The following is a 14,947-nucleotide window of genomic DNA, read 5'->3' on the forward strand; positions in this document are numbered from 1 at the left end:
TTTCCTAGAGATTTCGGGTAGCAACCTTAGTTCAATAATTCAACTTTGTTTCAAGGACTTTAAAACACTTTAAATAATACAATATTATAATGCTTAGAGTATAATATCCTAACATGCCTAAAGAATTAAATACTATATAATGAACAGAAATCTTCTACAATACACAAATTATTAAATAAATTATGAGAACATAGTTGTGTGACAAATGGGAACATTACTTTAGAACACCTCTTTTTTACCACATTAATTGCACATCATTTAGCTTCCTGATGTTATGTTTACCTAGCAATTAGTTAGGCTTACAAATCATCATTAATAAATATTTTAAAAATGCAGGACCCACTTTGCTTAGCTCTGCAGAATGGAAGTTTAGATGATAAAAGGGGATTTCATTACACAGTTTTAAAAAAGGCTTGATTTAACATTCAACTCAGTTTCTTCTTTCATCTGTGAAGATGATTGTAACCTTGTATCTTGGAGCATAACTTCTTTTTATCCCTCCAGCTTATTTGGTTACTTTGTTTGAGCAAATTTACTTAGGAACTTAACTATTCATGTTTTAAGATAATCTACTATGTGTATAAAAATTTATTGTAAATTTGGACTAAAAAAAGGCAGGGGTTCTAGTGCCTAGAGTACTGCATTCATTCCTTGGTCATTTGGAATTGTTAGTGCATGAAAAAAGTTATTTGGAAGCTAAAGGGTACTTTTTCCTCCACCCCTTAAATAGATCTGCCTCCTTAGTGTTGTATTATTGGCTTTCATTATACAAAACTGCTTCCAAATTGACAGAATTCTCTGAGAATCAGGTACAGCTGATTGAAGCAGAATTGGACGTCTGATACTTATTTTCTAATAACTGTGTTTATTTACAAGCAGCAGTAGTCAGGTTAACCATTCATCATTATTTCACTCATTCAAAAACAACTACTGAATTCCTGTTATGTGCCAGGCATATAGTCCCCTCTAATAAAAATGTATAGGTTGACAGTGACCTTTTTTCTTTGTTTTCCTTTTCTTTCTTGCCCTCTGTGGTAAATTTAAAAAATTTGTGTACTTGAAGAGAATAAAATTTACTCATTGTCATATGATTTTTTTTGGTAATTGAGGCTCAAGAATGAATATCATTTCTAGTCCATTAGTTAGAGAATGGGTTTGTAACATCAACTGTAGATGTTCTATTCAGTTAGAAGATATAGTTCCCCATGTGGATGTGATTTTAAACTTCCACAGTACCCCTGTGAATGTTCTGTTTATATTTGACATTTTGGAAAGAGATATCATTACATGTTTCCCTAGTACCTTGAAAGCATTTATTTCATCTCCAAAAAGTAAGCAGTTTTAACTAAGATGGAAGGTAGCTCAGGAAAGAAACAGACCTGTTACTGGTAGTATTTTATAATTAAATTTTAAAAATAACAGATGCCACTAAGAGACTGAAATTATTGATGCAGTCTTCACTGAACAGACATTCTCAATAAGAATTGGACTAATTGTAGAGGATGACTCCAAATTTCAGCAAACGTTAATTTTTAGTTTCTGTCATGATATACTAGGCTTTTCTGTTGATTGCTGGAGTATTTGTTCAAGTTGGTAGAGTTTGCATTTTTAATCTTCCTTAGAACTGTGGTGAATAATGGCCCCTGGCAGGAGATAATGAAATTTTCTTAATTTATATTTTCAAGCAGAAGCTTCAATTGAAAATGGCATCCTATGGCCTGGAGACATAGCTGTAGTGCAAGTTTCAGGGGAGATGCAATAATAATGCAGTGCCACCGAGATGAGGAAAGATGGGACAGTGAAGAAGTAATTTAAGGAAGAAAAAAGAATGTACCAAAGATTTATTATAGCATATCTAATGATCTGTTGAAGATTCCCAATGGTTTTTGGAGCATGACTGGAGAAACTAATGTTATCTTGCCAAAACAGAAGCCCCTGCTTAATCAGCAGAACAAGACTATTGATTAAAACACCTCTCACAATAGATTACACATGGAATCTCATCTCCATACTTTGCACTTGGTAAAGTGTAATAATGAGCGTAAGATAATCAAAAGAAGAGTAAAAGCAATTTGTTGGGCATTGTACAATTCAAAATTAGAGTTGGAAAGGAAACAAATTTGCATGAATACTTCAGCCTGTTTTTAAAGCTGTACATAGGAAATCATATGGGAAATACAGGGAATACCCTGGAAGAACAAAAGATGTTCTGCCCCTTTAAGATTTGCGAATCTATGTCCATCTCGATATTTTTGTTGTTGTTGGTAATTCATATTTGTTAAGGGATTGTGCAAAGAGTTTGCCTGCATTATCTTATTTAACCTTAACGACAAACTTCTAAAGAGGGTATTATGGTTTACTGATGAGAAAGCTAAGGTTGAAAGGTTTAATATGTTGCTTATGGACTCACAGTTAAGTAAGCAGCAGGGCTGGAACTAAAACCCCAATTCTTTTTTATTCTAAAGCCTCTGCTTTTAAACACTCATCTCCCCAGTTAGCAAATAATTTTGCTTCTGAACAGAGTCAAACGATATGCTATGCTGGTGATTTTCATACAGCTTATTCTCAGCTTATAATAATGTGTGCATTGTTCCTTCTTTCATTTACAGTTTTAAAAGATTAAGGAAAAGCAGCATATTAATAGTTTGTTTGCATTATTAATATTTCATTAGTGATGAAGCACTACTGTCCCCTAAATAAAAAGATAATGTTTCTTCAAATTCTGCTGTTTAATCTGTGCATGATAATTTATACATAATTTCCATGTACTAGTATATAAATTAATGATAATATACATTTGTAAAATGCATTTTTATCAATTACACATTTTTCTTGGCAATATTTAGATTAGAAAATTAGAGGAAGAAATATTTAATATGATAGGAAGTTGCAACCTAAAATAATGTATAGAAATAACATATAGGTGATTTTTTTAATAGTGCTTTTAAACCAACGATGTAAAATAATGTTTAGCCTTTTATCTACACATGCCAACTTGGAAATTTTTGGAAATGTGGTTAGCATATTAAAAATGACCATACGCTTAGATCTGAGACTGAGTGCGTATTACATTAACTTAGTAGGTGGTATTAAATCATACATTATATCCCAGAAATTGCTTAGAAGTAAATTTTTGCAAGGGCTGCCTTTATGTCCCTTGAGTTCTTTCTAAAAACAATTGTATAGTATAATGTTTTCCTATAGTTGAGCCACTTTATTAAAATATATTTGAATAAATAAGTCAAAGGTTGACTATAGAAAAATTTGCAGTGATTATAGTGGATCTTGTTTTGGTTTGTTATTTTTAATGATAACTTCCTTCTAGGGAACACAGTATATTTTTACAGATTGCCAAAATTTTATTTCCAGATTTGTTTAGTGTTAGATATTTTCATTAGCTAGGAAAAGATTATACTTTCCTTCTGTTGTTGAAAATGGGCTTACATGTGATGTATACATGTACTTAGAAATTGTACTTATTTAGCTTAGGAATTTATAAATAACTAGCCTGCTGGCTCAACATTAGAGCAACTAAAACCCTTGATTCTTATGATTAAAATTAGCAAGAGAAGATATGTTAACATTGTAAGCTGTGTTATGTACTTGCTGCATAAATCATAGTCATCACTAAATGCTTTTCTATTTCACTTGTATTTTATTAAGCTTTATAGAGTAAAAGCATGTGTTCGCATATATAATTTATTCTTTACTAAAGTACCCAAACCTGTCTCTAACCCAGTGGTCCTCATAAATCAGAATCATCAGCAGAGCTAGTTAAAACACAGATTGCTGGGTACTAGCCTCCAGAGTTTCTGAGGCTGTTGGTCTTGGGTGGGACCTGAGAATGAATTTCTAACAAGTTCCCAGTTGATGCTGGCCTGAGGACCACATTTTGAGAACCCGTGCTTTAACTATCCTCACTCATCTGTGCAGCCTTACAAATACCAAATAAAATAAAATCAATTATTTAAAAGTTGAAGTGTTTCTTTATAATGAACAGTAATTGCATTTCCTTCAAGTCATAATTAAAAGTCCACCTATTTAAAAAACCCTATTTATCCTTTTCTGCCTTATTCTCATTTATACTGAATTTTTATGTTTCACATTTAGGAAGAGTATAAATTTTTAACATCATGAATCCACATGGTATTACTAAAATATACTGACTTTAATTGTTAATGTAACCATACCTTAACTGATAAATCTTTTTTTCTGGAGGAAGAGAGAGAAACTCATGAGGGGAACTGCGCTTAGGTCTAGAATGCAAACAACTGAATGCCTTTCCTTTCTTGGCTTAGTTGTGACTTTTTATTTTCATTAGAGTGAAAACTTGAAGCTGAGCAGTTGGTGGGAATTTACTTTGCTTCTGTGGCTAATTGCTTTCTCTTTCCCTGTCTTGAATGATAGCAGTTTACAGTTTTATAGCCTTAACCAACAGTGTGTTGGTTAAGGAATTTTCAGATTTTTCTTAGTACTAACAGCTCACATTGGGTATTTCCTTTTCCCTAGTTTCCTCACACTTTCTGTGTTTGGAAACTTAAGGCTACTTGCATAAAGGAATTTACATAGTCTGTATTTTTAATAATTTCCATCATTTGGTCCTCTAAAATTTTAGGTTTTCTTATCCATGAATCAAGATACTAGTATGCAAATCTGATATTCTTATACCTTTGTGTTCCTCTTCTTGCTGACCTTTTACTATTTTAGCACCCAAATGCCTTTTTTTCCTCAAGATTAAGTTTTTGCACTTCTGATATATAAAATGAACCTTTTTGACATCTGAGAGGCCATGAATTCTAGAAATCTATATAGTTGTATTTGCAGGAACTCCATTAAGTTTCTTTACCTTCAATTTTTACTTAAGCACACAGATCTAAAATTAATACTTTTTGCTGTCTTAGAGTGAATGCATTGTACAATGTGATTATTAAAAGAAATTTAAAAAATTACGTGGTTGATATAAATTATTATAATTGCTTTTGACATTAATTTGAACTTATAATTGTGGTCAGGTGACTAATGCAGAGTTGTTCAGAAAAAGAGTAAATATGAGCAGTTATTTTTCACTTTATGGTGTTTGTCTTCTTTTAAACAAAATATAATGAAAACAGGGCTACTTATCCCTTGTATACTTCCTGCCAACATACTGTGACATTGACTAAAAGATATTTCAAATCCCATTTTAAAGTCATATTTATTTATCTGATCTTACAGTGGGAAGAAACCTGGAAAATCGTCAGTATGTTCTTTAGTTTTGAAAAAATGATATAAATTTCCAAATCCTTTGAGCAACTCCCTTCTTCACCTTGGTCCAAAGTCCTTCGTGCTCTTGGTCTATTTCAACCTTGAGTACAGTCCCGTTTCTCTCTCACCTGTTCCTGGTTTGGTGGGAAGGGAGGCTCCAATGGGAAGGGAAGGGTGATGAAGTATATGAAAAGTTTACTCACGAGTGGAATTGTTGTTTTATGGGATTTCTACCATGAATATATTTTGAATAAATATTAAAACCATTTACAACATGGCAGAGCTTCGTTAGTGGCTATAAAATATATATAGAAGGAGTGTATGAAAGGGATATCTAACTCATAAGAGTTTAGATTTGTTTGTTTCTAAGAAGTGTGAGGGTGAGATAAAGGGACGATCTTTGTAGGTATGAGTAAGTACAAGCAAGGAAATTAAAGTTTTTAATTTTTTTCTTTTTTTTTTTGCGGTACGCGGGCCTCTCACTGTTGTGGCCTCTCCCGTTGCGGAGCACAGGCTCCCGACGCGCAGGCTCAGCGGCCACGGGTCATGGGCCCAGCCGCTCTGCGGCATGTGGGATCTTCCCAGACCGGGGCACGAACCTGTGTGCCCTGCATCAGCAGGCGGACTCTCAACCACTGCGCCACCAGGGAAGCCCAGTTTTTAATTTTTGATGGGGACCAGGTTAGTAGTTGAGAATTCCTGAGATCAAGAAACTTTAAAAAGAAGCAATGAACTCTTGCTACTGTAAAATTTAAGAAGAAAAATGAAACATTAGTTCAAACAATAGACGTTGGTCTGTTGAGAAATCTTAAATCCATTTGCTGTTTAAAATTTTAGGATATAAAATTTGTTCCACTATTCATGTTAAAATAATTCATTTACACTAAATAGAGAACCATTGGCAAATTTTTATAAATGATTGAACCCATTTAAGAGAAATACGGAATAAGGGGAGTAAAACATGATGTTGCATAAGAATGTGACACTGCATTGTTTACATTATCCGTGCTTTTGAAAATTATTTTATATGGTATGTTTAAAAAATATGGCATAAGGTATTACAGATTATGATAAAAGTTATCATTAGTTTAATATTTGTACAATTTTAGTTATAATTTATTTAATATTTAAAATGTCCCTTTGAAGTTCATTTATTATACCTTGACCTATAAAATTTACCTGTTTGATCCTGTAGAAGTTTTCAGGTCTTGCTGCTCAACAGGGAAGAATCAACCTGGTTTGAGTTGAAGGGCTCTAAGGTGCATGACTTACATACCTAACCCTCTCTAACACAGTTCTCCTTCCACCCTCCGTGAATTAGTTGTGCTAAAAACTGGGCTACTTTTTCATTCTTTATTTGCCATGCTATAGTCTAGTTATTTAATGTACTGTAGAATGTCTGGTATTCACATTATCAAATAAATTTTGTTAAAATGCTCTTACTCTCCTTGCTTTGTCTTCCTAATTTATATACTAGCAGAAAATACAATAATAACCCTGAAAATATTACATTGCATTGGGTTGTCATCAAGTTAAATATAAAGAAAATGGTTCTTGCCTTTATATAGCTTATAACAGGATCATTTGGACAAATTCATAGAACTCAAATAAATATCATCTTGCCTGGAATTCTAACTTAGTTCTAATAATCTCAATGACAATGAATTAATGACAACACAAAAGTAAGAAAATACTTCCAATAGGAATAAATAGGACATTCTAGGCATCATGTTAGTGACATTATTTTTAGTGTTGTATTTCAGGGAGTACTAATTTAGAAAAACCTAATTCATAGTCATATCATGTTGATAGTATAAGCATATTGCTCTATGAAAATAGTAAGTGTAACACAATGCTTAGACACTCAGTATTATGTACCACGCACTATGCTAAATGCTTTAAATTCATTCTGTCATTTATGCAGGCCATAGCATGGAAGGTGTGATCAATTAGCTTAGTATCTGGTATTCAAGAGTGTATAAATACCTGTAATAGAATGCTTAACACAAAACGAGATTTAGAGGATAAGCTTAAAACCTGGCTCTTCCTTTGTTTCAGTATGTTGTCAAAATTTACTTTCAAGCTATTCAGTTCATGACTCTGTTTTGTTCAGTTCCATTCTTGTTCAGTACCATTTTAAAGTCAATTTAATTCTTAAATATGGTGAGTATCCAGGTTTCTTTTTTTTCAGTACATGTTGAACATGTCAAAAATTCCAATTAAAATGTATACTAAAAAAATAGAGAACTGTTAGTGATTTTCTTTTTATTTCCAGTTAAAATTCAGTGTGACCCATGATACAGATATATTACAACATAAAGAAAATAGACTTTTGTAACTCTTTACAGCAACCTAATATCAGTTGAATTTTTTAATTTATGGTACTAGTTGCTTGAAGAAAATATGGATCAGTTCTCTATTATATTTCTTTAGTAAAAATAAGCAAATACATTATTGTTACACAAGTTTGATTTGTTTTGTTTTCCAGGTGCAACAATCGAACACAGTGTATAGTAGTTACTGGGTCAGATGTATTTCCTGATCCATGTCCTGGAACATACAAATATCTTGAGGTCCAATATGAATGTGTCCCTTACAGTAAGTATGAAGCTTGTATTTTTCACTTTCTACAGCATTCCTCGTTGATGCTGAAAGAGGACACATGTGAAAGAAGCATATGTTTATGGCCTACAAAACTATTATGCATGCAGAGCACTAACAGACTCGGGCCTCCAATTAGTTTCATGAAATGTGGAAGGAAGCCATAGTGTGATGCTGGCCAAGTGTCTGTCTGTGTTCTTAAGTGTTTGGCTTTTAAGGCTAGTGTTTTTCCAGAAAACAAACTTGAATTAGCTATTCAATAGGGCAGATAGAAATCTGTACTTTTGCCCAATACCAGTTGCTGACAAATTGGTTTGGCTCACATTTTCTAAAGAAGGAATTGACTTTGGTTTTAATCGTGAGCTACTTGAATGGCTACCTGCTGTTGTGGTAACTTTAATGCCTGGTGAAAGTTACCATTGCAGTAACTGAGGCAAGTGCTTTCCTTTTTATCCCTAGTCCTTAAGAGAGTACTCCTTTACCAGATTCAGTGACTAAATCTTAACGCTAAATAAGACAAACGTAACAAAGCCTTCCACATATTTTTAATTTGCAACATCCATTTTTAGTATTATCCTTTAGAGGAATATTTAAAATTCAGTTGGAAACTTCATAAGTAGGCTTCAGCTAATACTGTAATTCTGTGTAGTTTTCCTCCTAATCTCAGAATTCATACTTATGAATTGGATTCTGTATTTTCAACAGGAAAAAAACATTTTAGACAATTAAAAAGATTAAGTATATTACTTAATTTTCATCAGGTAATTTGTTTGGTTTCGTTCTTGACTTCTTTACTTCTTAAATAGGATAAACATGTCATGCCACCTTAATTCACAGACATTTGAATTAAAAATTCTTTAGCAGCAATTTTATGATTTGCTTTAGAGGACTTCCCTCCTTAAAAAAAGATGGACTCAAACTAATAATGAAATTGCTTTTTCCAGAAGCTTGAAAACCAGATCACTAGCTCTGATAGATTCATATGTTCAAACTATCAATATTTCTGAAACCAAAGGGCTGATTTTAGATAGATATACTATGCCCAGTATGGTTGTAATACATACTTTACATCCTGTGAAGGCACTGTCTTCTCTCTCTTCTCTGCCCGCAGTTTTGATAAATTGGCTTTTTGTGGGGTATCAGTTAAAGGCCAAACACAGATTATCTTTTCATCCATGCTCTGTGTTGTGTTACTGTGAAATGGAGGCTTTTTATGTTTTCAGTATTTTCTATACCATTTGAAGGATTGGAAGCCTACTGAGTGCACTGATCTTTATATCGTTTCTCCTGTGTGTAGTGTTGGTGGCTTACATAATCATTCTCCTTTGCCACTGGAGGAACATTGTATTCTTTTGAGCTAACCAAAGTTTTGTTCCATAAAGTCACTTGCAGTTGAATTTAGTATGGTTTCTGTCCTCAAATTAGAAAAGGAATACAGCATCCATTCCCAAACAGTGGAATCAGTCAGAGCTGCCAAGAATTATGTCTTTCTGGAGCCAGTTCCTGTAATCTAGTCTATAGATCAAGAACAGTGTTAAGAAAATATTATTTTCAGACTTTTAAGTTATTTCTTGCGCTGTTTAAGAAAGGAAAATGTGGATATCTTCTGGAACATCTAACTTTCAAAATTTACTTTTTCAGTTCTCCAGAAGTAATGTACACTGTGTAATAAACTTGCAAATAGCAATACTCAGAGAAGTATTTGTTCTTTTTAGTTTTTGTCCTTAAAAAAAAAACAGTAATTAATTTGCTGTTACCTTTCTAGATGTTTGCAGGAGACAGAAATAAGTCTATGGCTTTTTTAAACTACTCCTTTCTAAAGAGTAGAAGTAATTACAATTCCTATATACTGTTCAGTAGTGACACACTATAAATTGCATGATTTTCACTAATATTATAATTAATGCAAAGGATCTTTTTAGATTGTTCTGATCTTATTTAGGACTGTGTATCTTCTTAATCTCTTTTCCCCATTATCCTCTCCTTTTGTTTCTTTATGCTTCTGTCCTTTATAACCATCTCTTGTTTTTATTTTAAGCGTCTAGCTTTCACTTTTACCTTGTTTTAATAGTATTTTTGGTACTTTGTAATGTTTGCATACTCCTTTTACACTTAGTTGATAAAAACTGTCACTGTCAGAAAACATTTATTATGTGTCTGTTACCACCTGGCTTTATGCCAGTTTCTATCCAGCGCAAGTTCTTCAGGAGCATATCCATCCCAAACTGTTTCCACTTATTTAAAAAAAAAATTAGAAATTTTCCATGATCTCTGAAAATTTTATAATAAATTTACTCAACAGAGTCCATTATAAATGCTGTTGTTTTTTAACTTTGTATGTTTATAGACAGGCACATATATTTGATTATTGAATGAATGTGTTTAAAAGAAGTCATAAGGATCTTGTAGGATAAAGGAGAGTAATCAGATCAGAGTTTCCGTATCCTACAGGTGCGATTTGGTTTTGATTTTTGTACCCTCTTATCTCAAATTATCATTAAGTTATTAAAGTTATATCATAAATTCAGCTATGTTTTATTTTATGAGAAAAAAACTTTTACTATTGATTCAATCATTATTAATAAATAAACATAAGATTATTCAAAATGAAATAGTGTGTCACTGCAGATACAGAGTATGTAGGCTTTAGTTTGTTTGGGTCGATTTCTTGTCTTGCATAACCGTGTCCTCCACTGATGTTAGTGGGTCACATATTTATGTTTGTTCTATAGCATAGTAAATGTATTGTTATGAATTAATTCATACAGTCTCTTAAGACAAGTTGCAATATATGTGATGAAGAATGCTAATTTCATTAATTTTATTGTATTTTAATATTTTTCTCGGTTGAGAGAATTTTGGCTGATTTGACAAATATATATCCTTTGGGTTGTCATAAAAATCATAATGTAAGGTCTTTTGTTTTGAATATCCATATTTTATGCACTTCATCAATCATCAAAAGTTTTATTTAATTTTTTTTACTTTTACATTTGAATGTTACTTCTCAGTTTTCATTAGAATTATAAATTATATACAATATATATTCATTTTATTTTCTTTAATATAAATATAAAAGTTAAATCATAAATGAAGTCATCCCTATTTAATATTTTGCTCAGTAACTGCCCTGTCATTTTAATGTATCGAATAATAAAACCCAGCCATTTTCAATTAATGGAAAACAAAATATATTTTCTACATCCTTTATTGAACTTGTTTTAAGTTCTGTTTTAAATGCGTAACATATTTTAAAATGTATTATTCCCATCTTTGCATTTAATTGATATATTTCAGTATAATCATCCTTTCCTAAAAATAAAGAATATAGCTGTATATAAAGATAGTCTGAGCAGACTCAATACTAATGATTTATTTTATCCTCATTTTCCCACCATGCCCTTCCTTTATTGATTCTAAGCAGGTATAATATTGCTCTTCACTGAGCAGTAATTTTAGGACCAGTGGTTTATAAAAAAGAATTGTTCCACGTCAGTAACACTGAATTTCCTTTTTACTGGATGTAGTCAGGTTTACGCATTAATAGAGCAAGTATGTTTCCTGAAAGTGGTTAAATAGACCAAGTTGGACGGGGGAGGTGGTGTCTTAATGTGGAAGGTTTCCTATGGCAAAAATATTTGTGTGATATGTTTCTCCCTAAGGTATTTCAGGAGGTCAGTATTTAATCTTGATGAATTATCATAATTTTAAAAAATTAACCAAGCTAAGGCATCTTAATGAAATGTGCAACTACTACAGTATCTTTGAGTAGTCAGTTTGGAGATACAGTATTAGCACACCCTAATGCATTTTAATAAGGGAAGAGGGAGAATCACAGACATTAATCTGGTCACTTTATTAAATTCAGGCAACATACTTCAAAACCTACATACAAAATCTAAAATAGTATTTTATGGTTTGTAATGATTAGAATACTATTTACCAGCAAGAATCTTATATAGCATACTTCCTAACTGCATAATCCATTTCTTTAAACTTCTTGGAGGGAGGATTTTTTTCTCCTATAACTCTACTAATCAGGTTTGTTTTATGAAAGCATTTACCTTTTATGGGGTCTGTGGAATCAAGGTATTTGCTTTGAATGCTTGGTATGATTGTTGTTGCATGCTAGCTTGCTTTTGTGTAAATTGATGATGGTAGACAATGTCATAATAAGCTAACCATAATTCTTTCTTCCTTTTTTCTCCTTGCCTACTGTGCTTGCTTTTTCCTTGTATGTATTTTGCTTACTTTTTTTTAAATAGACTTTGTATTACAAGTTTGAGATATGTGATATAGAGAATTTAATAAGAATTTTATAATATAAAGTATATATAAATGTAAATAAGTTTACTAATTATTAGTGGGGAAGAAAGGTACTACCTTAGCCTACCCTTCAAAATAACTATTGGGGTAAAGGGGGGGGCTTATATATTCCTGAAAAGGAGGCAGATTTTTTATAGTTAAGATAGATTTTTCTAGAAACAGAAAATTTAATAGAAAAAAATTGAAACGTACTGAGATGCATAATTATATATTTCTTCTTACATAAGTATCTTTGAAAAATGTAACAATATCAGTATTCATTAGCTTTGACCTGAGCTTCAAAATTGAGTTGCCATGTTTATAAATATATTTCCCTGTTGTTATGCTTACCTAATTTTAGTCAGCTTAATAATGAGTTCGCATGATAAGATAAATGGGGATGATACACCTATGCATGCATTTGTGTCTATAGCCTACCTATTTAAAGTAAAACTTGATAAGAATGCTGAGTGACTTGGGAAAGGCAAGAGTATGTACACCATGCATTAGTGAAGAGTTTCATTATTTATTCAGGTACACTAAGTGAAGCAACATGCCAACATATTTGTATTGCCTCCTTAATCTACTGAAATGATTGATCCATGTTCTTTTATGTAACTTTAGTATCTTTTCTCCTGCTAGGTTTTCCTGTTGTGTTTCTCTTTATCCAAAGTAGTGCAGCTCTTATTCTTCTTATATTTAGCATCTATTACGAATTCAGTCTTAGACTGTCAATTTATTTTAATCTTTTTTCTTTTTTCCTTGCACTTTTTGTTTTTCTTCCGATGCTTAAAATAGAAGTGGAGCAAAAAGGTAAATAACGTATACAGTTTGAACCCCAGCTCCCTGTTATGTGCCTTATGGATGTTACCTTCTCCCTTCCCTTCCCCTACAACACTCCTGACATTAATATATAATCAGCAGGATCTCATAAATGCACCTCATAAAGAAGTCGACTGTTTACAGTGAAATTATATGACTGCTAAATCTGGTGACGGGGTAAAATTTCTGAAGTCGGCGAGGGGGAGCTGTCCTTTCTCTGTTTCTTTTCACTCTTTATCTCTTTTTCTGATACCCTTGGATATTTTATTATTAAAGTGTCATCTTGCCTGGCTTCCAGAACCCTCTCCATAGCATGCCATGGTTACAGGGTCTCCTGGTCGTTTCATCACTCCTTTCCTCGTACTTACTTTTCTCTGCTTCTAATTGCATTTTCCGAATATTTATGTTCCTTCAATTGAAGCACTTTTGTTTTCAGTCTAAGTTCCATAGACGTTCTAAATAAGCCTTCACATTGGGTTTGTTTTATTTGCTTAATTTTGGTGTTCTGCTTTTGGGGGCTTATAAGTGGGCTAAGGAGGGGAGGGTACAAAGTTTGGTCTAAAAGTACTTTGTTCACCCTTATGTACAAAGCTCAGAGTTTTAAAGCATAAATTACCGAATTATAAGATAAAAGCACATAGCAAAAATGTAAATTGTTAGCTCAATCATGAATGATCTTAAACTTAGGTTTGTATTTGTGAAAATAAACCCCAGCCGCTTTGTATGCTGGTACATCAATTATGGTAACTTAAGGAAAGAAAGGTAGTACTTTTTAAAGTATAATTTCTGGTAAAATTGAATGCTAATGGAGTGAATTTTTCTCTTTTGATCTATGATCATTAAAACTTGCGTTTGCCTGTATAGTCTTTTAACTTTGCTTAATTCTTGTTTTTTCTCTGTGACTGTTAGTTTTTGTGTGCCCTGGGACCTTGAAAGCAATTGTGGATTCACCATGTATATATGAAGCTGAACAAAAGGCAGGTGCTTGGTGCAAGGACCCTCTTCAGGCTGCAGATAAAATTTATTTCATGCCCTGGACTCCATATCGTACTGATACTTTAATAGAATATGCTTCTTTAGAAGATTTCCAAAACAGTCGCCAAACAACAACATACAAACTTCCAAATCGAGTAGATGGTACTGGATTTGTGGTATATGATGGTGCTGTCTTCTTTAACAAAGAAAGAACAAGAAATATTGTGAAATTTGACTTGAGGACTAGAATTAAGAGTGGAGAGGCCATAATTAACTATGCTAACTATCATGATACCTCACCATATAGATGGGGAGGAAAAACTGATATTGACCTAGCCGTTGATGAAAATGGCTTATGGGTCATTTATGCCACTGAACAGAACAATGGAATGATAGTGATTAGCCAACTGAATCCATACACTCTTCGCTTTGAAGCAACGTGGGAGACTGTGTACGACAAGCGAGCTGCATCAAATGCTTTTATGATCTGTGGAGTCCTTTATGTGGTCAGGTCAGTTTATCAAGACAATGAGAGTGAAACAGGCAAGAATGCAATTGATTATATTTACAATACCCGATTAAACCGAGGAGAATATGTAGATGTTCCCTTCCCCAACCAGTATCAGTATATTGCTGCAGTGGATTACAATCCAAGAGATAACCAACTCTACGTGTGGAACAATAACTTCATTTTACGATATTCTCTGGAGTTTGGTCCACCTGATCCTGCCCAAGGTAAGAATGTTTGCTTGCTAATGCTTATATCTTTTATGAACAGTTTATTTTTAAGACTTCTTAATTTTTTTCCTATTTGTTTTCTTTCCCTTTTCATAGTTCAAGGGCAAATGATAATATTGTGGCATTTCAAATTGTCACATACTGTGTACATTTTAGCCTTATATTGGTCCATTTTCTTTTTCTGAATTTCTTCGTTTAAATGTTGGTTTCAAAAAATTGTAGCATCCTTGGTCAGTTTAGATTTTCATTGCTAAAAATGTAA

At 32.7% G+C, this 14,947-nt stretch overlaps 1 protein-coding gene across 1 annotated transcript in view; it reads left to right on the plus strand.

Moving 5' to 3' along the window:
- ADGRL2 (adhesion G protein-coupled receptor L2) overlaps positions 1 to 14,947 on the plus strand; it is a 147,078-nt gene that overhangs the window by 86,431 nt on the left and 45,700 nt on the right. The window contains exons 3-4 of the mRNA XM_007448569.1: positions 7,733 to 7,842; positions 13,882 to 14,682. Of these exons, the coding sequence (XP_007448631.1) occupies positions 7,733 to 7,842; positions 13,882 to 14,682 (911 nt within the window). The remainder of the gene's footprint in view (positions 1 to 7,732; positions 7,843 to 13,881; positions 14,683 to 14,947) is intronic.

Source organism: Lipotes vexillifer, unplaced genomic scaffold (genome assembly GCF_000442215.2).
Source record: "Lipotes vexillifer unplaced genomic scaffold, Lipotes_vexillifer_v1.1 scaffold280, whole genome shotgun sequence".
In the NCBI taxonomy this organism is placed as follows: domain Eukaryota; kingdom Metazoa; phylum Chordata; class Mammalia; order Artiodactyla; family Lipotidae; genus Lipotes; species Lipotes vexillifer.